The 27,097-nt window shown below is 46.1% G+C and overlaps 1 protein-coding gene across 10 annotated transcripts in view; it reads left to right on the top strand.

The window, feature by feature from the left end:
- The window catches only part of mtss1lb (MTSS I-BAR domain containing 2b), a 205,388-nt gene extending 181,978 nt beyond the window's left edge, over window positions 1–23,410 (top strand). For 9 of the 10 annotated variants that reach the window (XM_072279294.1, XM_072279303.1, XM_072279300.1 and 6 more), the window contains 3 exons: window positions 8,702–8,878; window positions 11,205–11,370; window positions 16,936–23,410. In XM_072279294.1, the coding sequence (XP_072135395.1) occupies window positions 8,702–8,878; window positions 11,205–11,370; window positions 16,936–17,684 (1,092 nt within the window). In that variant the 3' untranslated portion in view covers window positions 17,685–23,410. Of the gene's footprint in view, window positions 1–7,331; window positions 7,518–8,701; window positions 8,879–11,204; window positions 11,371–16,935 lie in introns of all 10 variants that reach the window. The other variant, XM_072279296.1, reaches the window with a different exon arrangement.
- Window positions 23,411–27,097: the final 3,687 nt, after the last annotated feature.

The raw sequence follows: 27,097 nt of genomic DNA, 5'->3' as shown, positions 1-27,097 counted from the left end.
TCTCTCTCTTTCTCACGCGTTCGCTCTCTCTCACTCTCAGTCTCACAAGGGACAGAGAGACAGAAACATAGAAAACCTACAGCACAGTACAGGCCCTTCGGCCCACAAAGTTGTGTCGAACATGTCCCTACTTTAGAAATTACTAGGCTTACCCATAGCCCTCTATTTTTCTAAGCTCCATGTACCTATCCAAAAGCCTCTTAAGAGACCCCATCGTATCTGCCTCCACCACCGTTGCTGGCAGCCCATTCCATGCACTCACCACTCTCTGTAAAAAAAACTTATCCCTGACATCTCCTCTGTTCCTACTCCCAAGAACCTTAAACCTGTGCCCTCTTGTGGCAGCCATTTCAGCCCTGGGAAAAAGCCTCTGACTATCCACACGATCAATGCCTCTCATCATCTTATACACCTCGATCAGGTCACCTCTCATCCTCCGTCGCTCCAAGGAGAAAAGGCCGAGTTCACTCAACCTGTTCTCATAAGGTATGCTCCCCAATTCAGGCAACATCCTTGTAAATCTCCTCTGCGCTCTTTCTATGGTTTCCACATCCTTCCTGTAGTGAGGCGACCAGAACTGAGCACAATACTCCAAGTGGGGTCTGACCAGGGTCCTATATAACTGCAACGTTACCTTTCGGCTCCTAAATTCAATTCCACGGTTGATGAAGGCCAATACACTGTATGCCTTCTTAACCACAGAGTCAACCTGTGCAGCTGCTTTGAGCGTCCTATAGACTCAAACCCCAAGATCCCTCTGATCCTCTACACTGCCAGCAGTCTTACCATTAATACTATATTCTGCCATCACACTTGACCTACCAAAATGAACCACCTCACACTTATCTGGGTTGAACTCCATCTGCCACTTCTCAGCCCAGTTTTGCATCCTATCAATGTCCCGCTGCAACCTCTGACAGCCCTCCACACTATCCACAACACCCCCAACCTTTGTGTCATCAGCAAACTCACTAACCCATCCCTCCACTTTCTTGTCCAGGTCATTTATAAAAATCACAAAGAGTACGGGTCCCAGAACAGATCCCTGAGGCACACCACTGGTCACCAACCTCCATGCAGAATATGACCCGTCTACAACCATTCTTTGCCTTTTGTGGGCAAGCAGTTCTAGATCCACAAAGCAATGTCCCCTTGGATCCCATGCCTCCTCACTTTCTCAATAAGCCTTGCATGGGGTACCTTATCAAGTGCCTTGCTGAAATCCATATACACTACATCTACTGTTCTTCCTTCATCAATGTGTTTAGTCTCATCCTCAAAAAATTCAATCAGGCTCATAAGGCATGACCTGCCTTTCACAAAGCCATGCTGACTATTCCTAATCATATTATGTCTCTCCAAATATTCATAAATCCTGCCTCTCAGGATCTTCTCCATCAGCTTACCAACCACTGAAGTAAGACACACTGACCTATAATTTCCTAGGCTATCTCTACTCCCTTTCTTGAATAAAGGAACAAAATCTGCAGCCTTCCAATCCTCCGGAACCTCTCCCGTCCCCATTGATGATTCAAGGATCATTGCCAGAGGCTCAGCAATCTCCTCCCTCGCCTCCCACAGTAGCCTGGGGTACATATCATCTGGTCCCAGTGACCTATCCAACTTGATGCTTTCCAAAAACTCCAGCACAACCCCTTTCTTAATATCTATATGCTCAAGCTTTTCAGTCTGCTGCAAGTCATCACTACAATCATCAAGATCCTTTTCCATAGTGAATACTGAAGTAAAGTATTCATTAAGTACCTCTGCTGTCTCCTCTGGTTCCATATACACTTTTCCACTGTTACACTTGATAGCTCCTATTCTTTCACGTCTTATCCTCTTGCTCGTCACATACTTGTAGAATACCTTGAGGGTTTTCCTTAATCCTGCCCGCCAAGGCCTTCTCATGGCCCCTTCTGGCTCTCCGAATTTCCTGTTAACCTTATAATTTTCTAGATCTCTAACGTTACCTAGCTCTCTGAACCTTTTGTAAGCTTTTCTTTTCTTCGTGACTAGATTTACTGCGGTGTTTGTACACCACGGTTCCTGTGCCCTACCATAACTTCCCTGTCTCAATGGAACGTACCTATGCAGAACTCCACACAAATATCCCCTGAATATTTGCCACATTTCTTCCGTACCTTTCCCTGAGAACATCTGTTCCCAATTTAAGCTTCCAAGTTCCTGCCTGATAGTCTCATAATTCCCCTTACTCCAATTAAACACTTTTCTAACTTGTCTGTTCCTACCCCTCTCCAGTGCTATTGTAAAGGAGATAGAATTATGATCTCCAAAGTGCTCTCCCACTGAGAGATCTGACACCTGACCAGGTTCATTTCCCAATACCAAATCAAGTACAGTCTCTCCTCTTGGAGGCTTATCAACATATTGTGTCAGGAAACCTTCCTGAACACACCTAACAAACTCCACCCCATCTAAACCCCTCACTCTAGGGAGATGCCAATCGATATTTCGGAAATTAAGATCTCCCACCACGACAACTCTGTTATTATTACACCTTTTCAGGATCTGTTTCCTATCTGCTCCTTGATATCCCTGTTACTATTGGGTGGTCTATAAAAAACACCCAGTAGAGTTATTGACCCCTTCCTGTTCCTAACCTCCTCCCGCAGATACTCCGTAGACAATCCCTCCATGACGTCCACCTTTTCTGCAACCGTGACACTATCTCTGAACAACAGTGCCACGCCCCCACCTCTTTTGCCTCCCTCCCTGTCCTTTCTGAAACATCTTAAAACCCGGCACTTGAAGTAACCATTCCTGTTCCTGAGCCATCCAAGTCTCTGTAATGGCCACAACATCCTATCTCCAAGTACTGATCCACACTCTAAGCTCATCCGCTTTGTTCACAATACTCCTTGTGTTAAAATAGACACATCTCAAACCGTCAGTCTGAGCGTGTCCCTTCTCTATCACCTGCCTATCCTCCCTCACACACTGTCTCCAAGCTTTCTCTATTTGTGAGCCAACCGCCTCTTCCCCAGTCTTTTCAGTTCGGTTCCCACCCCTTAATAATTCAAGTTTAAACTCTCCCCAGCAGACTTTGCAAACCTCCACGCCAGGATATTGGTCCCCCGGGATTCAAGTGCAACCCATCCTTTTTGTATAGTAGTGGTCATAGTCATACTTTATTAATCCCGGGGGAAATTGGTTTTTGCTACAGTTGCTCCATAAATAATAAATAGTAATAGAACCATAAATAGTTAAATAGTAATATGTAAATTATGCCAGTAAATTATGAAATAAGTCCAGGACCAGCCTATTGGCTCAGGATGTCTGACCCTCCAAGGGAGGAGTTGTAAAGTTTGGTGGCCACAGGCAGGAATGACTTCCTATGACGCTCTGTGCTGAATCTCGGTGGAATGAGTCTCTGGCTGAATGTACTCCTGTGCCCACCCAGTACATTATGCAGTGGATGGGAGACATTGACCAAGATGGCATGCAACTTAGACAGCATCCTCTTTTCAGACACCACCATGAGAGAGTCCAGTTCCATCCCCACAACATTACTGGCCTTACGAATGAGTTTGTTGATTCTGTTGGTGTCTGCTACCCTCAGCCTGCTGCCCCAGCACACAACAGCAAACATGATAGCACTGGCCACCACAGACTCGTAGAACATCCTCAGCATCATCCGGCAGATGTTAAAGGACCTCAGTCTCCTCAGGAAATAGAGACGGCTCTGACCCTTCTTGTAGACAGCCTCAGTGTTCTTTGACCAGTCCAGTTTATTGTCAATTCATATCCCCAGGTATTTGTAATCCTCCACCATGTCCACACAGACCCCCTGGATGGAAACAGGGGTCACCGGTACCTTAGCTCTCCTCAGGTCTACCACCAGCTCCTTAGTCTTTTTCACATTAAGCTGCAGATAATTCTGCTCACACCATGTGACAAAGTTTCCTACCGTAGCCCTGTACTCAGCCTCATCTCCCTTGCTGATGCATCCAACTATGGCAGAGTCATCTGAAAACTTCTGAAGATGACAAGACTCTGTGCAGTAGTTGAAGTCCGAGGTGTAAATAGTGAAGAGAAAGGGAGACAAGACAGTCCCCTGTGGAGCGCCAGTGCTGCTGATCACTCTGTCGGACACACAGTGTTGCAAGCACACGTACTGTGGTCTGCCAGTCAGGTAATCAAGAATCCATGATACCAGGGAAGCATCCACCTGCATCGCTGCCAGCTTCTGCCCCAGCAGAGCAGGGCGGATGATGTTGAACGCACTGGAGAAGTCAAAAAATATGACCCTCACAGTGCTCACTGGCTTGTCCAGGTGGACGTAGACACGGTTCAGCAGGAAGACGATGGCATCCTCAACTCCTAGTCGGGGCTGGTAGGCGAACTGGAGGGGATCTAAGTGTGGCCTGACCATAGGCCGGAGCAGCTCTAGAACAAGTCTCTCCAGGGTCTTCATGATGTGGGAGGTCAATGCCACCGGTCTGTAGTCATTGAGGCCGCTGTTGTACAGGTCACACCTGCCCCAAAAGAGGTCCCAATGATCCAGAGATCTGAATCCCTGCCCCCTGCTCCAATCGCTCAGTCACACATTTATCCTCCACCTCATTCTATTCCTATATTCACTGTCACGTGGCACAAGCAGTAATCCCGAGGTTACTACCTTTGTAGTCCTGCTTCTCAACTTCCTTCCTAACTCCCTGTAGTCTGTTTCCAGGACCTCTTCCCTTTTCCTACCTATGTCATTGGTACCAATATGTACCACGACCTCTGGCTGTTCTCCCTCCCACTGCATGATATCGTAGACGTGATCTGAAACGTCCCAGACCCTGGCACCTGGGGTGGGGGCAAACTACCATCCAAGTTTCTTTCCTGCATCCACAGAATCACCTGTCTGACCCCCTAACTATAGAGTCCCCTATCACTACTGCCTTTCTCTTCCTTTCCCTACCCTTCTGAGCCACAGGGCCGGACTCTGTGCCAGAGGCACAGCCACTGTCACTTCCTGCAGGTATGCTGTCCCCCCCAACAGTACTCAAACAGGAGTACTTATTGTTCAGGGGGACAGCCACAGGGGTACTCTCTAGTACCTGACTCTTCCCCTTCCCTCTCCTGACTGTGACTCACTTGTCTGTCTCCCGTGGCCCCAGTGTGACCACCTGCCTATAACTCCTTTCTATCACCTCCTCACTCTCCCTGACTAGACGAAGGTCATTGAGCTGCAACTCCAGTTCCCTAACGCAGTCCCTTAGGAGCTGCAGCTCGACACACCGGGTGCAGATATGGCTGTCCGGGAAGCTGGGAGATCCCAGGACCTCCCACATCTGGCACCGAGCACAGAACACTGGCCCCAAACACATACTTCCTTTCCGCAATTTACACAGGTGAGATGTCGCCCATTTCACAGAGGAAGGGGCAACAAACACTCCCCACCATCAAGAAGAGAGAGAGAGGGCATTCGCTCAACTACAGAGAACTCCTTCCATACATCTGCCATAGCGAATTCCTGATGTTCTTTCTCTCACGATGCCTCAGTTGGCAACACCGGCCTGGAATCGGTTGTCCCTGGAGGCACCACCTTCCAAGCCGTGCCTGGAGAATGTTGGAAAAGGATCAGCTGGTGAGCTCCAGGAGCAGGAACTCACCACCATTTAAAAAAAACGCATTTTGAGTGCTTTTGCAGATCAGACCTTGACACACCCCAGCAACCTCGGAAAGGAAAAGACAGAGACAGAAAGAGGAATTTGAGCTGTTTCCGTGGATGAGCTCAAAGAGGCAGATATCTTAACTCCATCTCAGTGTACTATCCTAACCCTTGACACAGACAGGAAAAGGCCATTCAACCCATCAGTTCTGTTCTAGCACTGAATTAGAAGGCAGCGGTATTTACTTTTATCTCTCAGTTGCTTTACAGCTAATTGAATTCTATGATTTCAGCATTAGTATTCTGTTGATTTCTGCATTTTACTGTATTGATTTCAGCATTAATACTCTATTGATTTTAGCGTTAATATTCTATTGATTTCAGTGTTAGTACTCTATTGATTTCCACATTAGTACTCAATTTTTTTCAGTATTAGTATGTTCCCATCATAGAGAACCTTTGGCAAGAGGATTCTAGCTTTCCATTGCCCTTGTGTCTCCTGACTACTCCTGAATTTTGTTGAGATGTGGTGGTAAAGGAGTGAACTCAGCTCTAATTTATGATTTCACTTCTCCATCCCAGGAAACTATTTCTCTTTATCCACCTTATTAAATCACTTTTCAGTTAAAACCCCTTGATCAAATCACCTCTAAAATGTTGTGCTTGAATGGACGTAATTCAGGTTGGCACTGCTTCATTACATAACACCTCTGTACAATTCTATACTATACCATTTGCCACGGCTAAAATATCCTCCCTAGAGTTACAAAGTGTTTTCCATAAATCAATATGAAATTCAATATCAAAATAAGTATCAAGCAATATCAAAGCAGGTATCACAAAATATTCAAAGAAAGATCAAATTCAGTCACTGGAAGAAAACCAAAAATGTATGCACAGGAAAACACAGAATCGCAAGATATTAACGTTTAAGTGTGAAACAGTAGAAATATAGTACAGTTGGACTCTTGATACTGATAGTTGGATTCATTATGCATAAATAGCCTGTTGATGTAAAATAGCGTGTACCTTTTGCAAAATCAAGATGATGCAAGTTGTATGATGTCTGACGGAATGACAGAAGGCTTGGCTTCAAACAGAAACTTGTTGAAGAATTCACTAGTGAATACTTTGAAAACTTACAGTATTTAGCTGTATCCAGAAGGATGTGAGGTTAAATAGTGAGTTGGAGAAGGTTTGTTGGGACCTTGGATAATGGTCCTCTAGTTTTGGAGACCCAATGGCTTGTAGCAGTGCTTCAAGAGAAATTTTTTGCAAAACACAATATTTCAAAAAGCACTTAGTCCTTCGATTGGCTTTAGCTGTTGTTGCTCTGATTGAAGAAGGCTTTGCTTTAAGATTTGAAAACTTTGGTACATCAAAACAACAGGATCTCTTGCCCATTAGTGCAAGTTTTAATGCATTTGGGTCAGCTAGTTATCTCACACCTCCAGCCCATGTCTGATCAGAAACCTGCGTACGAATTTTTCTGGGGAGAAATCTACCAAATCAACAAGTTGCACCTTTAGCCATCTTCCCTTGGTATCCAGTGTTTGTACTTTAAATAGTTGAACTGTTGGTTGTGTGTCTGATGCTTTCGCATGGAAAGCCCCTGATTAAGTTGTGTTTTTTTTAACCTTTTTCTTGCAAGCCATCTGACAGCTGTTCACTTATTGCTTGTGCTGACATCATGTTCTTCCATCTGCAGTTCATGCCTGGTTATGTACATTGCCATCTTCCTAGTGAGTGCTGTTCACCTGCGTTATTTGGCTGTGCTCCCACCATCCCTGACACCAGGTCGCGTGCTGGGCCTGGCCCTGCTGTTTTCCCTGATAACCCTTCCTTTAACCACCCCCTTCGAACTAGCCCTGCCTCATCGATTCCTAGCTGGAAGGTTGGTTTGTTCACTTTTTGTGTTGTTACAGTTCATTCAATTTGCGCTTACCTCTCATCATGTTCTCCTCATGCATCTGCTGCTCTGCCCCAATCACTTGCATGCGTGATCTCAGAATCCACTGCACGTTAACACCTTTTTTGTGCCTGCCTGTTTTAATGGTGGTGCTTTAATTCAGAGGCAGCCTGAAATTAATTGAATTAGAAACTGGAATGCAGCCAATTCGATAATGATCTGTGGTGGAGGCAGCTAAAAATTCTGCGAAAGGGGTCTCCGCGTAGGAGACGGTCTGGGGTGGTGAGAGGTGAAGGAGGCAGCTTGAAGATAGAAGAAACAGACAAGAAAGAAAAAGTAGCAGAGTAAAGATACCAGTGATCCCAGATTCTAGAAGAGATGAAATTTTCCAGGAATGAATATCTTTTCTCTCAGTACTAACCAGGAAACAGCTTATTATGCTGCCAAGTTTGCATCCCCTGCCCTACATTTCCACCATCCAGACCAGTTTCTGCTGGTCAAGATACAACCACATTCCCCTTACCCATAAAAGCAATAACTGCAGGGAACTATGAGCAAGTGAGGCAGAGAGGGAAAGAGGGTTAACATTTCAGTGCAGTAAAGAATGAACTTAATTTCTCTCTCAATAATGCTGAGTATCTCCCATATCATCATCTTTTATTTCAGATTTCTGGAGTTCTTTGTTTCTTGTGACCATGTTCATTTAAAGATAAATGCCTGGTATTTTGGTAAGCCACTCTTGCTCCACATTGCCCTGGGATGGAAGGTGACAGCCCTCCCCAGTCAGTGTACAAATGCTGTCAGCACTTGCAGGGCGAAGGAACAGAAAGAACAGAAGAGCAAGGGTTGTGTATCAGGAGCAGATGGAGGAAATGATTGCTGAAACCAGGTGAACTGTGGTGGCTGAAAGCAGTTGACTGGGCAGTCTGAGGATAGGTGAGCAGGGGGAGAGGGCAGGCTTGAGAAGTTGCTCCAGGTGCCAAATGTAGGCATTATTGCAGCTATTTCTAGTAAGCCACCGTTAAGCAAACCCAGAATTTCTTTATTACTTAAATAGCTGCCTTGCTACAATATCTAATCAAATGATATTCTCCTCCTCCCTGTGGCTGTGAATTTCTAGTCCCCATGTTCACATCTGTATTCACTGTGCGTTTGCCTCAACTTTCCAGGACTGGTCGAAGCCTGGGCCGTATGACCAGCCAGTAGTGAACACTTTACAGAAACGCAAGGAGGCAGTCGAGCGGTACCGCGAAGCTGAAGCGGTCTCGGCTGCCGTGGTCTATCCAGGAATCAGCATCGAGGAGGGACAGAGGCCTCGTGTGACTGCGGCATCACTGGCTGCTAAGGTACAGTACACGACAGTACTGAATATCACAGATTTAGATATAGTCTATCACAGTACAATGGGCAGTATTTCACAGTATAGAGTAGAGAATATTACAATGTAAAGTGCTATTATTATAGTACAAGGTGCAGTGTTTCTTTAAAGTTCAGTATGTCACAGTACAAAGTGTGGTGTATTAAAATGCAAGGTGTAGTATATTATGATACAAGGAGCAGTGTATCACAGTAGGATAGAGTGCAGGACACTCTATCACAGTATCAGGTACAGAATAAGACAGAATATTTACAATATAAAATCCAGTATATCACAGTGTCCTGAATGTCAAGGTGCAGTATATTATGGTACACAGTGCTATAAATCACAGTACAGGGTATAATTTTTTACAATGTTAGGTACAGTATATTACAGTTCAGGGTGTAGTGTATACAGTAGCTCTATATCACAGTACGGGGTAGTGTTTGTTATGCTTCAGGTTACGAGCACAGTATATTAAAATGCAGGGTGCATTATATAACCATACTCTTACTATTTGATGTAGGACATAACCTGTAAATTGAAGTGTTATCTTATACACATACCCTCCAAGTTACATTGCAGTCCAAGACGTCAGGAGCTTGCTTTGAAGATATGCTGTTTCCAGCTTTAGCCAGTGTTGCAGAACATAGTTCCTTGATACAGATGTAAACCAATCAGCCCCTTGGTTTGTTGGTTTAAATCAAAGACTATGTACCTTCCAAGTGGCTGATACCCTGGGACAGGCTGCATTTGGAGCAGCCTCACCAGATCCAGTATTTCTCAGAATCCATTACCAATTCCCATGGAAAGCCCAGTTCAAGTTGCTGTACATTCACGCTTCCTTTATAGGCTGCTCTCTGGAGCCAGAGTAAAATCCCCAGTGGGACACTCATAACGTCTGCTGATAAATTGTTTTATTCATGAGACTGGTGTTTAATTAAAATTGGATTCTTGGTTGTCCCCCAAGTGTGCCTGAGGACAAGAGGAGCACTGCAGTGCAGATCCAATCCACCCTTGTGTTTCTGATCCGGTTGAAAGGGACAGGATGGTCTTTTAAAGGTGGTGAGAAATGTAAAGGAGCATTCAGGAGTGAGTTATCAGCTAGTTGAGCGGTGTCGCAGCAACAACCTTGCATTTAGTCAGTAAAACCAAAGAATTGATTGTGGACTTCAGAAAGAGCAAGACGAGGAAACACACCAGTTCTCATGGAGGGATCAGAATCATTTTTAATATCATCAGCACATGTTGTGAAATTTGTTAATTTTATGGTAGCAGTACAATGAAATACGTGATATAGAGAAAAAAAATCTGAATTACAATAACTATATATATATATAGTTATATGGTTAAAACTGCTGGCAGACAACTCAGAATCGTATGGGAAGTTAAGTTGAGAGATTTACATCAAGTTAGCAGTCAGTAGTTTTGAGTACTGGTCACCGAATTATAGGAAAGATGTCAATAAAATAGAGAGAGTACACAGGAGATTTACTAAAATGTTGCCTGGGTTTCATCTCCTAAGTTACAGAGAAAGGTTGAACAAGTTGGGTCTTTATTCTTTGGAACGTAGAAGGTTGAGGGGGGACTTCACAGAGGTATTTAAAATTATGAGGGGGATAGATAGAGTTGACGTGGCTAGGCTTTTTCCATTAAGAGTGGGGGACATTCAAACAAGAGGACATGAGTTGAGAGTTAAAGGGCAAAAGTTTAGGGGTAACATGAGGGGGAACTTCTTTACTCAGAGATTGGTGGCTGTGTGGAACGAACTTCCAGCAGAAGTGGTTGAGGCAGGTTCGATGTTGTCCTTTAAAGTTAAATTGGATAGATATATGGACAGGAAAGGAATGGAGGGTTATGGGCTGAGTGCAGGTCGGTGGGACTAGGTGAGAGTAAGAGTTCGGCACGGACTAGAAGGGCCGAGATGGCCTGTTTCCGTGCTGTAATTGTTATATGGTTATATATAGATATAGATTAAGTTAAAATAAGTATTGCAAAAAACAGAAATAAAAAAGTAGTGAGGTAGTGTTCATGGGTTCAATGTCCATTTAGGAATTGGATGGCAGTTTTTATTATTATGTATTGCAATGTACTGCTGCCGCATAACAACAAAATTTCACTGTAAGTGCCAGTGATATTAATCCTGATTCAGATTCTGATACCATCCATGCTGGTGTCTCAGACCCAATGTTACAAGAGGAGAGGGATCCAGCAGGAACAATCCTTTCGAAGCTAGTTGCATAAATGGGGTCTTTGGAGCAGAGGAAATAAGGTAGTCAATGCTAACTATTTCTTGTGCCTCTTCTCTTGAGAAGCATGGGGAGGAGATCTCCACGGCGGCCAGTGACCTGGCCATGGTGCTGACTCGTGGCCTTAGCCTGGAGCACCAGAAGAGCAGCCGTGACTCCCTGCAGTACTCAAGCGGTTACAGCACCCAGACCACAACGCCTTCCTGCTCCGAAGACACCATCCCTTCTCAAGGTACTTCTGTCAGGAGATCTGTCTGTGCTCCCTTTCCTGGTGTTTGCCCTTCTACTCAAGTATCACACTATGCATCCAGTCAAGACCATACACCTGCTTGCTCACTCTCTGCTTTCTGCCTTTGGTTAAGGGATCGGCATCTGAGCTGGTCATACACAAATTAGAGTCTCACTTCTGTTGACAACATTGAGGATATAATGATCTTGCCAACACTCTAACTTCAGTACCACACTAGAGACATTGGAATTTTATCAGCCCCCTGTGTTCAGTGGTTCACTGTTGCTCACATAAATACACAAATGTACTGTTAATCTAACAAACATACAGTGACATGCAAAGGTTTGGGCACCCCTGGTCAAAATTTCTGTTACTGTGAATAGCTAAGCGAATAAAAGATGACCTGATTTCCAAAAGGCAGAAAGTTAAAGATGACACAATTCTTTAATATTTTAAGCAAGATTACTTTTTTATTTCCACCTTTTACAGTTTCAAAATAAAAAAAGGGTCCGAAGCAAAAGTTTGGGCACCCTGCATGGTCAGTACTTAGAAACTTAGTACTTGTAAACGCTTTCTGTAGCCAGCTAAGAGTCTTTCAATTCTTGTTTGGGGGATTTCCGCCCATTCTTCCTTGCAAAAGGCTTCTAGTTCTGTGAGATTCTTGGGCCATCTTGCATGCACTGCTCTTTTGAGGTCTATCCACAGATTTCCGATGATGTTTAGGTCAGGGGTCTGTGAAGCCCATGGCAAAAGCTTCAGCTTGCGCCTCTTGAGGTAGTCCATTGTGGATTTTGAGGTGTGTTTAGGATCATTATCCTGTTGTAGAAGCCATCCTCTTTTCATCGTCAGCTTTTTTACAGACAGTATGATTTTTTTCTTCCAGAATTTGCTGGTATTTAATTGAACTCATTCTTCCCTCTACCAGTGAAATGTTTCCCGTGTCACTGGCTGCAACACAAGCCCAAAGCATGATCGATCCACCCCCGTGCTTAACTGTTGGAGGGGGGTTCTTTTCATGAAATTCTGCACCCTTTTATCTCCAAACATACCTTTGCTCATTGCAGCCAAAAAGTTCTATTTTAACTTCATCAGTCCACAGGACTTGTTTCCAAAATGCATCAGGCTTGTTTAGATGTTCCTTTGCAAACTTCTGACACTGAATTTTGTGGTGAGGATGCAGGAAAGGTTTTCTTCTGATGACTCCTCCATGAAGGTCATATTTGTGCAGGTGTCACTGCACAGTAGAATAGTGCACCACCGCTCCAGAGTCTGCTAAATCTTCCTGAAGTCAAACGGGGGTTTTGATTTGCCTTTCTAGCAATCCTATGAGCAGTTCTCTCAGAAAGTTTTCTTGGTCTGCCAGACCTCAATTTGACCTCCACCGTTCCTGTTAACTGCCATTTCTTAATTACATTACGAACTGAGGAAATGGCTACCTGAAAACGTTTTGCTATCTTCTTATAGCCTTCTCCTGCTTTGTGGGCATCATTTATTTTAATTTTCAGAGTGCTAGGCAGCTGCTGATTGTTGGGACAAGGTTTGAGGAGTCAGGGTATTTATAAAGTTTTGAAATTTGCATCACCTGGCCTTTCCTAACGATGACTGTGAACAAGCCATAGCACTAACAAGCTAATTAAGGTCTGAGACCTTGGTAAAAGTTATCTGAGAGCTCTCTTGGGGTGCCCAAACTTTTGCATGGTGCTGCTTTCCTTTTTTTTCCACTCCAAAATTGTACAAAACAAAAATAATACACTAATCTTGCTTAGAATGTTGAAAAGAATGTTTCATCTTTAAGTTTATGATTTTTGGAGATCAGTTCATCTTCTACTCACTTAACTATTCACAGTAACAAAGTTTTGACCGGGGTACCCAAACTTTTGCATGCCACTGTAACATTCAGTGACTACGTTATTGCATTTTTTTTCTAGAGTGTATTTTGTTGCATAAGTGAACACAGTTACTGCTGTAATGACTGGACACACAGAACAAAGGGCAGCACAGCACAGGCACAGGCCCTTCAGGCAATGATGCTTGTGTCAAACATAGTCACAAATTAAACAAAATCTTTTAAATTTTCCTCCTCTCACCTTAGACGCATGTTCTCTAGTGTTAGACATTTCTACCCTGGGAAGAAGATTATGTATACCTCTCCAGAGTTTTATGAATATCTATCGCATTGCCCCTTAGCCTCTGAACCTCAAGAGAAAACAACCCAAGGTCTCCAACTTCTTCTTCACCTCACACTCCCTAATCCAAGTATCATTCAGCTAAACCTCTGCCGTACCCTTTCTAAATCCTCCACGTCCTTCCTGTAACAAGGTGACCAGAATTGCAATAATACATATATATCCTAAACAAAGCTGCAGTGTGACTCAGTGCCCGGGCCAATATAGGCAAGCATGCCACATGCCTTCTTTACCATCCTGTCTACTTGCACGGCCACTTTTAAGGAGCAATGGACTTGACCCATTGTGCCCATGCTGACATCTTACTGATCTACACTAATCACATTTTGCATTAGAATGTATCCTGCTATATGCCTCTGCTTGCTCCTCATCCTTCCCTTTCTCCCATGGTCCACTCTCCTATCAGATTCCTTCTTCTCAGCCATTTACCTCTTCCATCTCTCACCTTCCAGTTCTCAGTTCAGCTCCCCTCCCCCAGCCACCTTCTTATTCTGTCTTCTTCCCCCTTCCTTTCCGGTCCTGATGAAGGGTCTCAGTCTGACATACAAGCCACTTACTCCCCTCCATGGATGCGGCTGGACCAGCTGAGATCCTCGTGCACTTTGTGTGCCTCCATCTAAATGTCTCTTAGTAACAGTAGTTGTATCTGATTTCACACGCTCCCCTGGCAACATGTTCCAGATAGCAACCATTCTGTACAAAACAAACTTATTCCTCAGATCCCCCCTTAAGCTCTTTCTCCTCACCTGAGCCCTCTTGTTGGAAATCAGGTTCTCAGTTTAGTGAGTGATACAGAAGAGACTCGCTACCGGTAAGTAGGTCAAGTATTTATTAACTTTCAATAACTCAGTTTAGCTTGAAGGGTTTTGCACCCAAAGTGGCAGGATAAAAGAGACACTAAGCATACAGACAGTGGCAAATACTTATCCAAAGTGTATGCCCAGACCCTCTTTACTGCAGCACATCCCCACCGTTTACTGTTTACCGTTTCTGTGCCCCCAGCATCCCCCCCACATGGCATATAGGTGGGAGTGGGAACCCCATCTACTTGCTCCCTCAGGACCCCATCTCTGAGCAACACAAAAACAGTTCTTTATGGGTCATGTGTGAGGCCCTCCATCCCCACATTGCATGTCTAATTTGCCACACTTGAATATGGGGACGTTTCCCTGCGTACTCTAATCCCTCCAATAACCTGATGGAAATGTTTATGGTACCCCTATCGCTGGTTCCAATAAGGGCAAGACCATTCCCTTTACATGGGGAGCTGCTGCCTTAACTAAATGTCCCTCCATGGTTGAGGTTAACCTACGACCCCCTGGTGAGTTTCTACTGTCATGACAGATTCCTGTGATCAGAGCTCTCTGATGGAGGTCTCTGCTTCCTCCTCCAACTGTGCTGCACTCCTCCTGCGGCAGCAAACCCCACTCCAAGTGTGAGGGATACCTGACCTTCACTATCACTATCGCTCTGCCTCATAACAATTCTGTGGGGACGGAAGAACCTCACCACCAGTAAGTAGGTTACATGACACTGCAGTAAACACTTCAAGTTAGACTCGGTTACAAATACCTATTTAAACTGAGGGTCCGAAGGGGCAGGGCAAAACAGACACCCAGCATACACACAGCAGCAAATACTTATCCAAAGTGGGTGCCCAGACCCTCTTTACTGCAGCACACCCCCACCGTTGCTGTTTCCACAGCACTCTCAACTATCTGGTCTGCGGTGACCCAGAAACTGAAAAGAGATCGCATGGTTACTGCACACTAGGTTTAAACTCTGCCAGTGCTGTGATGTCATTAGCTAAACAGGAGCTAGTCGGAGGACTAAACTGCTCCAATCCCCACCTCCCACGAGGGATTGGCTTTTGATCTACAGATAAATGTGACACTGCAACACCTCTTGTTTTTGATACCTCCACCGGGGTTGGGGGGCAGTATTCTAAATCTTTAGCTTATCTGTGCCTCTCATAACCTGATACGCTTCTAATCAAGTCACCCTCAAGTGCCGTTGCTATAGGGCAGGACAGGGCAGACCAGCCCATCTATTGTCTCCCCGTGACTGATATCCACCCATCCAGGCAACATCCTGGGAAATCCTGTCTGCACTCTATCCAGTGCAACCACACCCTTTCTGTAGCTTGGAGAAAACAATACTTGATGTGCAGCCTACCCAGTGTTTTGTGAAATTGCAATCTAAGACCCAAGGAACAGAATTAGGTCATTTGGCCCATCGAGTCTGCTCTGCCATTCCATCCTGGCTAATTGATTTATTTTTATTTAGAGTTACAGTACGAAACAGCTCTTCCGTTCCAACGAGCCCCAACATCCCATCTATTTTTCGTTAGCCCAATCACAGAACAACTTACAATGACCAATTAAGTTACTAACTGGTACATCTTTGCACTGTGGGAGGAGTCCAAAGCACCTGGTGAAAACCCAAGTGATTCACCAGGAGAACATACAGTTTCCTTACAAACTGCACTGCAATTGAGCTCTGAATTCTGGAACACTCTCCGTTGTAATAACATTGTGCTAACCACTACACTACCATGATATCCCTCTCAACCTCTGTTTCCTGTCTTCTCCCTGTAACATTTGATGTCCTGACTAAACAAGAACCTATCAACCTCTGCTTTAAGTGTACCCAGTGTCGTGGCCTCCACAGCCATGTATGGCAATGAATTACACAGATTCACCACCTGGCTAAAGAAATTCCTCCTTGTCTCTTTTCTAGAGGGATATTCTGAGGCTCTGATGCCAGAAAATATCATCTCCACCTAACAATATATCCCAACTCCATATTCTACGCCCCAGTGTCTGGAGGCAAGCATGCCAGATACCTCGTTTTGTACCCAATCTGCCTGTGATCCCACTTTCACTGCCTTTCTCAATCATTAGCTGGGCAGGTGTGTGTTATTCACTCAGTTGCTTGGCCTTGGTCAATGTTCATGGTGCAGTATTGTTGATTCAGCCCTTTAGGGAGCGATAGAGTGACGTGGCTGGTAGAACTACTGCCTCACAGCAGTAAGGACCCAGGTTTAATCCTGACCTGAGGTTTCGTCTCTGTGCGGAGTTTGCACACTCCTGTTGCCACCATAACAATCCCACCCTCCCCCCCCCCCCCCCGGGCAGGTACTCCTGATCCCTCCCACACCGCAAAGATGGTAGATTTAATTGGCTGTAAAAGTGGTGTAAATGAGTGATTGATGGTCAGTACGGACTTGGTGGGCCGAACAGCCTGTTTCTGTTCTGCATCTCCCATTTGCAGCAAATAGTTTTGTATCTCTGGTCTCTGTTTAATCCTTCTTGAAGTATCCCTGCTGACAGTGATGGAGCCACTGATCATGCCCTTTGCCTCCCCCCCCCGCCCCCCACAGTGTCAGATTACGACTGCTACTCCGTCAATGGCGATGTGGAGGCAGATCACCAGAGTGAGTTCGACAGGTCATCGACCATCCCACGGAACAGTGATATCGCACAGAGCTACCGCAGGATGTTCCAGGCCAAACGGCCGGCCTCAACGGCCGGGCTGCCCTCAGGTATCGTGTCGGGGCCCTCAGGGGTGACCCCCGGGGTGGCCACAATCAGGCGCACCCCATCCACCAAGCCCTCTGTGCGGCGTGCCCTCTCCAGCGCCGGCCCTATTCCCATTCGCCCGCCTATCGTGCCGGTGAAGACGCCCACTGTGCCGGACGGCCAGCTCGCCACCCGGGTGGGCAGCGACGAGAGTGTATTTCTCATTGACGACGCCTCGCCCGGCACCCTCGAGCACACCAAGGCCTCGCCCAAGCGGCTGAGCCTGCCAAACGCAGCCTGGAGCGGGGCCACCGCAGAGATCTCCGTCTACCCGGGAGGCCACATGTCGAGCGAGGAGCAGCAGCAGCTGGCTGCCAACCGCCACAGCCTGGTGGAGAAGATCGGCGAGCTGGTGGCCAGTGCCCAGGCTCTGGGTGAAGGACAGTTCCCCTTCCCCTCGGTGCCCCCCGCCTCTGATGACAGCTTGGGCCTCCCACTGCCCCCTGTCTCCCCCAGCGAGGCCCCTGAAGACATGCTCACTGCCATCCGCCGGGGCGTCAAGCTTAGGAGGACCATCACCAATGACAGGTCTGCACCCAGGATTTTGTGACAGCAGGACCAGGGGCTCCAGGACTGGCTGGTACTGGCAGGAAAGGAGGTCGAGCTGGGCCGCAAAGTCTCCTGAAATGAACCCTGTGTAATACGATGAGAAGATCGAACCAAAAGACCCTGAACTCTTACTTAACAAATCTGGTTTCCAATACAGTGCCATGAACTACCTTCAACCAAGCAAGAACAACCTACTGGTGTGGCGGAACAGAATATTTTAAATTAAGATGTGGCAGGTTTTAAGTGCGTGTATTATGTTCGTTAAAAGAGGAATTTAACATTTTGTTCTTTAAGATATTCTATCAGCCGTTTACTGACTCACTGTGTGACTCTTTTTTAGCTTTTGCCGTATTTGACGCAATGCAGAAATGTTCTCTTAACGTGCTCCGTGTAGCTTCAAACACTGTGGTGATTTGCGGTCATCTTCAATGTGCGTCAGTCGTCAATATGCAGCCCCGGAGTCGCAGAGAAATGAGAGGGTGGGGTGGAATTGGGCGGGGGAGGATGTCCCAAGGGGAGAAATAGTCTGCTGGTTCAGAGGAAGAGGTGCAGGTTGCAAGTTCCTTCGGTGCATCACGCTTCCCTTGCATTCATTCATGTTGTTGGGGCTGCTTCAAGATCATTTTTGAATATTAGACTGCTCCCCATCCTAACCAACTTGAAGCTGGAAGTTCTCTGTCTTCTAGTGAGTCCCAGTATTCTTCACTTTCGCAATTGGATTTTTCTGCATCCGATTGTCCAAGCAGCTGACCTTTGCAATACAAAAATTGAACCTTTGCAGTCCTGCTGAATGGTACAAATGGATTTTGGTCTCTTCTATAGTAGACTTACTTGGACACTTGTAGACTAATGTGACATTTTCTTTAAAAAGTACTAATTTAGTGATTTCCAATTGAAAAGGCACCTCCAACTGGTAAAGACAGGTAAGTCTGAATCAGGAGGTGGATCTAACAGTTCAGTCACTGTCTGTTACCCTTTTAGCAGTTCTACCTGTTGGATATTTATTTGTAATAGACTGTCTTTTCATTTTTGGGGAAGCAAGCGGAGTGATATCTTGGGGTTGCATCTACCATAGCCTTTCATTGATGTAGAATTGGCCAGCGAAAATGGTCATGTCCCCTGATCTCCAGAAAAGAGATAGAGATTTGATGCACAATTATCCTTACTGGGGAGTGTTGGTGGAGAACAGCATCCACTGAAAATCTAATCCATCTTTATTTGCCAATATAGTTACCTAGAAACCTGCCAAACTTTCTCAGAATGATTACAGGCCTGTCTAAGGGTAACTTCCTTCTAGATTGTGCGCTGAGTTTTTTTTTGTCTTGAGGCAATGGGTGAAAAAGAAAAAAAACTGTTCATTAAAACCGGCCTTTCAAGTTGTTGTTGATTTGGTGAACAAAGCAGTCCAGCCAGTAAGGTTTATTATTGTGTTTGACTCACCTCCTGCATGAAAGGTGCAATTTCTCCCACAAAAGTGTACGCTCTGCTGCTTGTTCCAGAGCCAAAAGTGACTACTATTTATACAGCAAAGACAAGTCCCGGGATGATTTCATAGAGTTGTACAGCACAGAACCGGGCAGTCGTTCGGCCCGTCACAACCATGCTGACCATTTCCCCCATACTAGTGTACCAGTTTAAGGACTGTATCCTTCTACACTTTGCCTATTTAAGTGTCTGTTTAAGTACTTGATTGTATCTGATCCCATCACCTCCCCTGGAAGCACATTCCAGATATCTACCACTCTCTCTGTGTATCAAAAGATCCCTTTTAAAATTCCCACCTCCCACCTTAAATCCAGGCACTCTTGTTTTTGATACTCCTATCATGGGGAAAAAAGACTTTGACTATCTACCCCAAGTCTACCCTAAGACCTTACATACATCAGCCAGGTTATCCCTCAACCTCCTTCATTTCGGGGAAAGCAAGCCTAGACTATTCAATCTCTCTCCCATGAGTGAACTCCTGCAATCTTGAGGAATCTCCTCTCTACTTTCTTTAGCATCATCACAGCTTTTCTATGGTGTGGTAGCCAGAACTGAACAATATTCTGAATGCAGCATTACCAGTGTTTTGTGAAGGTGCTACATAACATGTCAACTCTTCTGTTCTGTGCCCCAAGCCAGGGAGGCAAGCATGTATTTGCTACCTTCACCACTGTATCCAGGGTGAACACACCAAATTTAGCAAGCAAAGCAGAAATACTCCCGCCAAGTCACATTCAGAGCTTTTAAGGTGGAAGATGAAATCTTCAGCCAAAAAGGTAGGTTTTAAGGAGCATCTTAAAGTGCAAATAGTGGTAGAGTTGCTTAGTAGGAATTCCAGAGTTTAAGTTCTTGACAAGCAGAGGTGGAACAATTAAATGTGGGCATTCTGGAGAGCGGAGCTGGTGATGTGTGGATAAAGATCATAGCAGGATCTTGGAAGGTATGGGAACAGGAATGTGAGAATGTGAGATCAAGGCATTACTTAACCAAGGTCCAGAGAAGGTCATCATCTGAGAGGTGAAAGGAACTTGGTGCAAGTTAGGTCACAAGGAGATTTGGATTGGTTCCTCTTTGTGGAACGGAGGTCATTTGGAACAGGGAGGATAGCAAAGGCTTTAGTTAGTCTTCGAAGTGTGTGGTGACCTATCCAACTGAATCCTCCTGGAGGAGGAGGTTTCCGCTGTAGTTGGTTGAAACAGATAACATCAAGGATTTGGATATGTTTGTTCATGTCGATGGCGTGCACTCAGTCTCACTCTCCCCCTCCCTCAGAAGGGTAAAATCCTCAATCCCTTTCCACGGATCCAAGGTCCACATTCCCACTGCTATTGGAATCCTGTAACTGTCCCATGACTCTCAGTTCCTGTACCCAGATCACCGAATGCAAGAGAGGAGAGTTTTAGCTGGGTTAATATATTACTGGGGTTAGGAGAAAAAAAGTGTCCAGCTGCAGCTGATATCCTTCTTCTGGACGTCCCGAGGCAGTAACCAGCATGTACTGTGTTAGGTGTTACTGGAGTAAAGCTGGGAATACTCAGTATGTCAAAGGCCTGAAGGGTTAACTCTTTCTTTCTCTGCAGGTGCTGCCTGACCTGTGAAGTATTTCCAGTATTTTTGTTTTCAGTTTATTTTTTACTTGCTGAACCGGTCTATTGAGAAATCCCTAGTTTCTGTTTGAGCAGTACAGTCAGGAGAGATTATCCTGTGAGGGCATATATTCCACTTCTTTCCTCTTGTGTGCATGGTCAACAATTTCCTGGATGTGCCCAGGAACTGCTGAAATTACCTATTTAATACTACAGAGCTGACTGGTGTATGGCACAGGTAAACACTCTTCTTGCCCACCCCATACCACCCTTAGCCTGTTGCTTTCTTAGTTAGATTAGATTCAACTTTATTGTCATTGTGCCGAATACAGATACAAAGCCAATGAAGTGCAGTTAGCATCTGACCAGAAATGCAAAGAATAGTGTTATTTACAAAATAGCTGCAAATAAAAAGTGCTACAGCACACAAATATAAAAATACTAAGACAGTACAATATGGGTGCAATACAGCTTAGCGCTGTGATGTGAGGTTCAGCAGGGTCACAGCCTCAGAAGAAGCTCTTCCTGTGTCTGCTGGTGCGGGAGCGGAGGCTCCTGTAGTGCCTACTGGATGGGAGGAGAGTAAAAAGGCCATGATTAGGGAGAGATGCATCCCGGATAATGCTTTTCGCCCTGCCCAGCCAGCGCTTATGGCAGATGTTCTCAGTGGTGGGCAATTAGATGCCGATAATCTGCTGGGCAGTTTTCACCACACGTTGGAATGCCTTGCGGTCCGATACCTTGATCTATCAAAGGGCCCTCTGCTCCTGCTGTTTTATCAGGAGGCTTGAAATGGGACCAGCATTTATTCCATTTCCTCCAGTGTTTTGTGTGTGTTGCTCTGGAATTTCCAGCATCTGCGGACGTTCTTGTGTTCAGTAACTCAAGGGTGAGAGATGATGGTTTTGGTACGGTTGTCATGTGTAGCAGATGCACAGTGCTTTTGCCCGTGTCCTTTTGTGAGGAAGGTGACCTGGAAATCTGTTTCAGTGATACCAGCTGAGGCATTAGTAGCGGCTGGGATACATCATGAGATTGCCAACGCTGTCTTGAATGATGGAATAAGGATCGGATTGGTACATTGGCCTATCTCTTGTAATGTAGTGTTTTATATTTCCGAAGAACACTAGTCTGGATTATGCCCTCAGATATTTGGAAAGGAATTGGACTTGCAACATCTTGACTCAAAAGCTATGGAGAAACCTTTAAAGCCAAGGTTCACCTCAGTACTTGAACCCAAGAGCTGAAGAATGTTCTGGTTAATGCTGTTGTTAACAGTGGGCAAACAAGCTCCCTCTAAACCCATTGTGATGTGCAGCACAGTTTTAGAGCAAGGCTTATATTCTATATCACACTTAAATGATTGATTAATTGCAATTTTAGTATTTATTAGCTAGATATTTGTGAAATAATGTGTGAGAAGTTGTATGATTCATTAGACATTATATAATCCTTTTATCGCTTGCAGGGAAAAGAGGTTTTTAACATTATATAGAAGTTTCCAGAAAATGAAAATGGTGATTTTTTTTTCATAATAGCTTTTTAGATTTTTTTTCCGAAAATCTCCAAATGAACATTTTGACTTCTGCCTGAAAGGCGCTTGTCAGTATATTTATGCTAAATGCCAAGTTTGATTCACCCCAGCCAAGGCTGAAGCAACACAGAGGAAGAGGGGTGGGGGGGGGGGAGTGAGGGTACACCAGCAAGATGCCAGCTCCTGTCCTAGTTTTCGCAGTCTAAAGGACACGCAACGCACTACGCATGCTGCAGACTGGAGTAACTGAACAAACTGCTGGTGAAATTCAGTGGAAAAGCAGCATCTGTAGAGTCTCGGCCCAAAACCGCCTGATCCAGTGAATTCCTTCAGTAGTTTGGGTTTTGCTGGTGTTGGCAGTGTTGGGCTACGTCAGCCAGAGTTGGACGCTTACAGCTGCTTCTGTGCCTGGGAGCATCTCAGTTCTGACTGGCATCCAGACAAACACCATTACTTGGGCAGGGATGAACTTGGATGAACATCTGGCTGACCTCATCACTACCGCATGCCCTCCCCTTAGCCTTCTGCCCCACGCTCATGATGGGATGAGCTGTAATGGCCCATTGCTTCACTGTGAACCCAAACCCAAGAACAGTTTGTAAATGTTCAGATGCAAGTAAGTAAACTTACATTACTATCCACGTAAGTGACCAGTTCAGTCTTCAGCAACGATTGTTTAATTTTAATTCAGCAGGGTGAGAAAGTAATTAAATGGAATAGAAATGAACCTTCCTGGAGGAAATGTCGATGCTGGGACTGTGGGTGACCTTTGTAACAAGGGTCATTGTGATGGTTTAGAGTCATGTGATGCTGGGCTCTGTATTAAACCTTGTCTCGTAGCTTCCAATCTAATAAGCTCACTTTAAGCAATGTTTTATATTGTTACATTTGTGCAATAATTTAATAAATACATCAGGATGCAAATTTGTCATGACTTCTAGTATGAAGGATGTGCTGGAGTCAAAGTAGTTGTCCAGTTATTAAGGGTTCTTCTCCAATGGAGTTTTATTTCATTTAGGTGCAGTTAGGTTTTCTGACATTTCAGCTCCCAAGGGTGGGCTGTGGAATTTGGAATTATGGGCCACGTCACTGGAGAGGGCAAATTCTGGAAGGTAGGACCACAGGGGTGCGGGGGGGGGGCAATGCTGGAATACAGGGAGAGGGCAGGGTTTGGATGGAGGAGGGTACAGGGAGAGGGCAGGGTTTGGAATGGAGGGGGTACAGGGAGAGGTCAGGGTTTGGATGGAGAGGATACAGGGAGAGGATGGTTCGGATGGAGGGGGTACAGGGAGAGGGCAGGGTTTGGATGGAGGGCGTTCAGGGAGAGGACAGGGTTTGGATGGAGGAGGGTACATGGAGAGGACAGGGTTTGGATGGAGAGGATACAGGGAGAGGATGGTTCGGATGGAGGGGGTACAGGGAGAGGGCAGGGTTTGGATGGAGGGCGTTCAGGGAGAGGACAGGGTTTGGATGGAGGAGGGTACAGGGAGAGGACAGGGTTTGGATGGTGGGGTACAGGGAGAGGACAGGGTTTGGATGGAGGAGGGTACAGGGAGAGGACAGGGTTTGGATGGAGGAGGTGCAGGGAGAGGTCAGGGTTTGGATGGAGAGGGTACAAGGAGAGGGCAGGGTTTGGATGGAGGGCGTTCAGGGAGAGGACAGGGTTTGGATGGAGGGGGTACAGGGAGAGGGCAGGGTTTGGATGGAGGGCGTTCAGGGAGAGGACAGGGTTTGGATGGAGGGGGTACAGGGAGAGGGCAGGGTTTGGATGGAGGGCGTTCAGGGAGAGGGCAGGGTTTGGATGGAGGGGGTTACAGGGAGAGGACAGGGTTTGGAATGGGGTACAGGGAGAGGACAGGGTTTGGATGGAGGGGGTTACAGGGAGAGGACAGGGTTTGGATGGTGGGGTACAGGGAGAGGACAGGGTTTGGATGGAGGGGGTTACAGGGAGAGGACAGGGTTTGGAATGGTGGGGTACAGGGAGAGGACAGGGTTTGGAATGGTGGGGTACAGGGAGAGGACAGGGTTTGGAATGGAGGGGGTACAGGGAGAGGACAGGGTTTGGAATGGAGGGGGTACAAGGAGAGGACAGGGTTTGGAATGGAGGGGGTACAGGGAGAGGACAGGGTTTGGAATGGAGGGGTTACAGGGAGAGGATAGGGTTTGGAATAGAAACATAGAAAATAGGTGCAGGAGTAGGCCATTCGGCCCTTCGAGCCTGCACCGCCATTTATTATGATCATGGCTGAGCATCCAACTCAGAACCCTGCACCAGCCTTCCCTCCATACCCCCTGATCCCCGTAGCCACAAGGGCCATATCTAACTCCCGCTTAAATATAGCCAATGAACTGGCCTCAACTGTTTCCTGTGGCAGAGAATTCCACAGATTCACCACTCTCTGTGTGAAGAAGTTTTTCCTAATCTCGGTCCTAAAAGGCTTCCCCTTTAACCTCAAACTGTGACCCCTCGTTCTGGACTTCCCCAACATCGGGAACAATCTTCCTGCATCTAGCCTGTCCAATCCCTTTAGAATTTTATACGTTTCAATCAGATCCCCTCTCAATCTTCTAAATTCCAACGAGTACAAGCCCAGTTCATCCAGTCTTTCTTCATATGAAAGTTCTGCCATCCCAGGAATCAATCTGGTGAACCTTCTTTGTACTCCCTCTATGGCAAGGATGTCTTTCCTCAGATTAGGGGACCAAAACTGCACACAATACTCCAGGTGTGGTCTCACCAAGGCCTTGTACAACTGCAGTAGTACCTCCCTGCTCCTGTACTCGAATCCTCTCGCTATAAATGCCAGCATACCATTCGCCTTTTTCACCGCCTGCTGTACCTGCATGCCCACTTTCAATGACTGGTGTATAATGACACCCAGGTCTCATTGCACCTCCCCTTTTCCTAATCGGCCACCATTCAGATAATAATCTGTTTTCCTATTTTTGCCACCAAAGTGGATAACTTCACATTTATCCACATTAAATTGCATCTGCCATGAATTTGCCCACTCACCCAACCTATCCAAGTCACCCTGCATCCTCTTAGCATCCGCCTCACAGCTAACACTGCCGCCCAGCTTCGTGTCATCCGCAAACTTGGAGATGCTGCATTTAATTCCCTCATCCAAGTCATTAATATATATTGTAAACAACTGGGGTCCCAGCACAGAGCCTTGCGGTACCCCACTAGTCACTGCCTGCCATTCTGAAAAGGTCCCGTTTATTCCCACTCTTTGCTTCCTGTCTGCTAACCAATTCTCTATCCACATCAATACCTTACCCTCAATACCGTGTGCTTTAAGTTTGCACACTAATCTCCTGTGTGGGACCTTGTCAAAAGCCTTTTGAAAATCCAAATATACCACATCCACTGGTTCTCCCCTATCCATTCTACCAGTTACATCCTCAAAAAATTCTATGAGATTCGTCAGACATGATTTTCCTTTCACAAATCCATGCTGACTTTGTCCGATGATTTCACCGCTTTCCAAATGTGCTGTTATCACATCTTTGATAACTGACTCCAGCAGTTTCCCCACCACCGACGTTAGGCTAACTGGTCTATAATTCCCCAGTTTCTCTCTCCCTCCTTTTTAAAAAGTGGGGTTACATTAGCCACCCTCCAATCCTCAGGAACTAGTCCAGAATCTAACGAGTTTTGAAAAATTATCACTAATGCATCCACTATTTCTTGGGCTACTTCCTTAAGCACTCTGGAATGCAGACCATCTGGCCCTGGGGATTTATCTGCCTTTAATCCCTTCAATTTACCCAACACCACTTCCATACTAACATGTATTTCGCTCAGTTCCTCCATCTCACTGGACCCTCTGTCCCCTACTATTTCTGGAAGATTATGGAGAGGGGTACAGGGAGAGGACAGGGTTTGGATGGTGGGGAAGAGGGAGAGGACAGGGTTTGGAATGGAGTGGGTACAGGGAGAGGACAGGGTTTGGATTTTGGGGAAGAGGGAGAGGACAGGGTTTGGAATGGAGTGGGTACAGGGAGAGGACAGGGTTTGGATTTTGGGGAAGAGGGAGAGGGCAGGGTTTGGAATGGAGTGGGTACAGGGAGAGGACAGGGTTTGGATTTTGGGGAAGAGGGAGAGGACAGGGTTTGGAATGGAGTGGGTACAGGGAGAGGACAGGGTTTGGATGGTGGGGAAGAGGGAGAGGACAGGGTTTGGAATGGAGTGGGTACAGGGAGAGGACAGGGTTTGGATGGTGGGGAAGAGGGAGAGGACAGGGTTTGGAATGGAGGGGGTACAGGGAGAGGACAGGGTTTGGATGGTGGGGAAGAGGGAGAGGTCAGGGTTTGGATGGTGGGGAAGAGGGAGAGGACAGGGTTTGGAATGGAGGGGGTACATGGAGATGACAGGGTTTGGAATGGAGGGGGTACAGGGAGAGGACAGGGTTTGGATGGTGGAGAAGAGGGAGAGGACAGGGTTTGGATGGTGGGGTACAGGGAGAGGACAGGGTTTGAATGGAGGGTGTACAGGGAGAGGACAAGGTTTGGAATGGAGGGTGTACAGGGAGAGGACAGGGTTTGGATGGTGGGGTACAGGGAGAGGACAGGGTTTGGATGGTGGGGTACAGGGAGAGGACAGGGTTTGGAATGGAGGTGGTACATGGAGAGGACAGGGTTTGGATGGAGGGGGTTACAGGGAGAGGACAGGGTTTGGAATGGAGGGGGTACATGGAGAGGACAGGGTTTGGATGGAGGGGGTTACAGGGAAAGGACAGGGTTTGGAATGGAGGGGGTACATGGAGATGACAGGGTTTGGATGGTGGGGTACAGGGAGAGGAC

This window comes from Mobula birostris, chromosome 15, assembly GCF_030028105.1.
Source record: "Mobula birostris isolate sMobBir1 chromosome 15, sMobBir1.hap1, whole genome shotgun sequence".
In the NCBI taxonomy this organism is placed as follows: domain Eukaryota; kingdom Metazoa; phylum Chordata; class Chondrichthyes; order Myliobatiformes; family Myliobatidae; genus Mobula; species Mobula birostris.
Note: the sequence above shows the minus strand (reverse complement) of the source record. Positions and strands in the feature narration are given on the sequence as shown.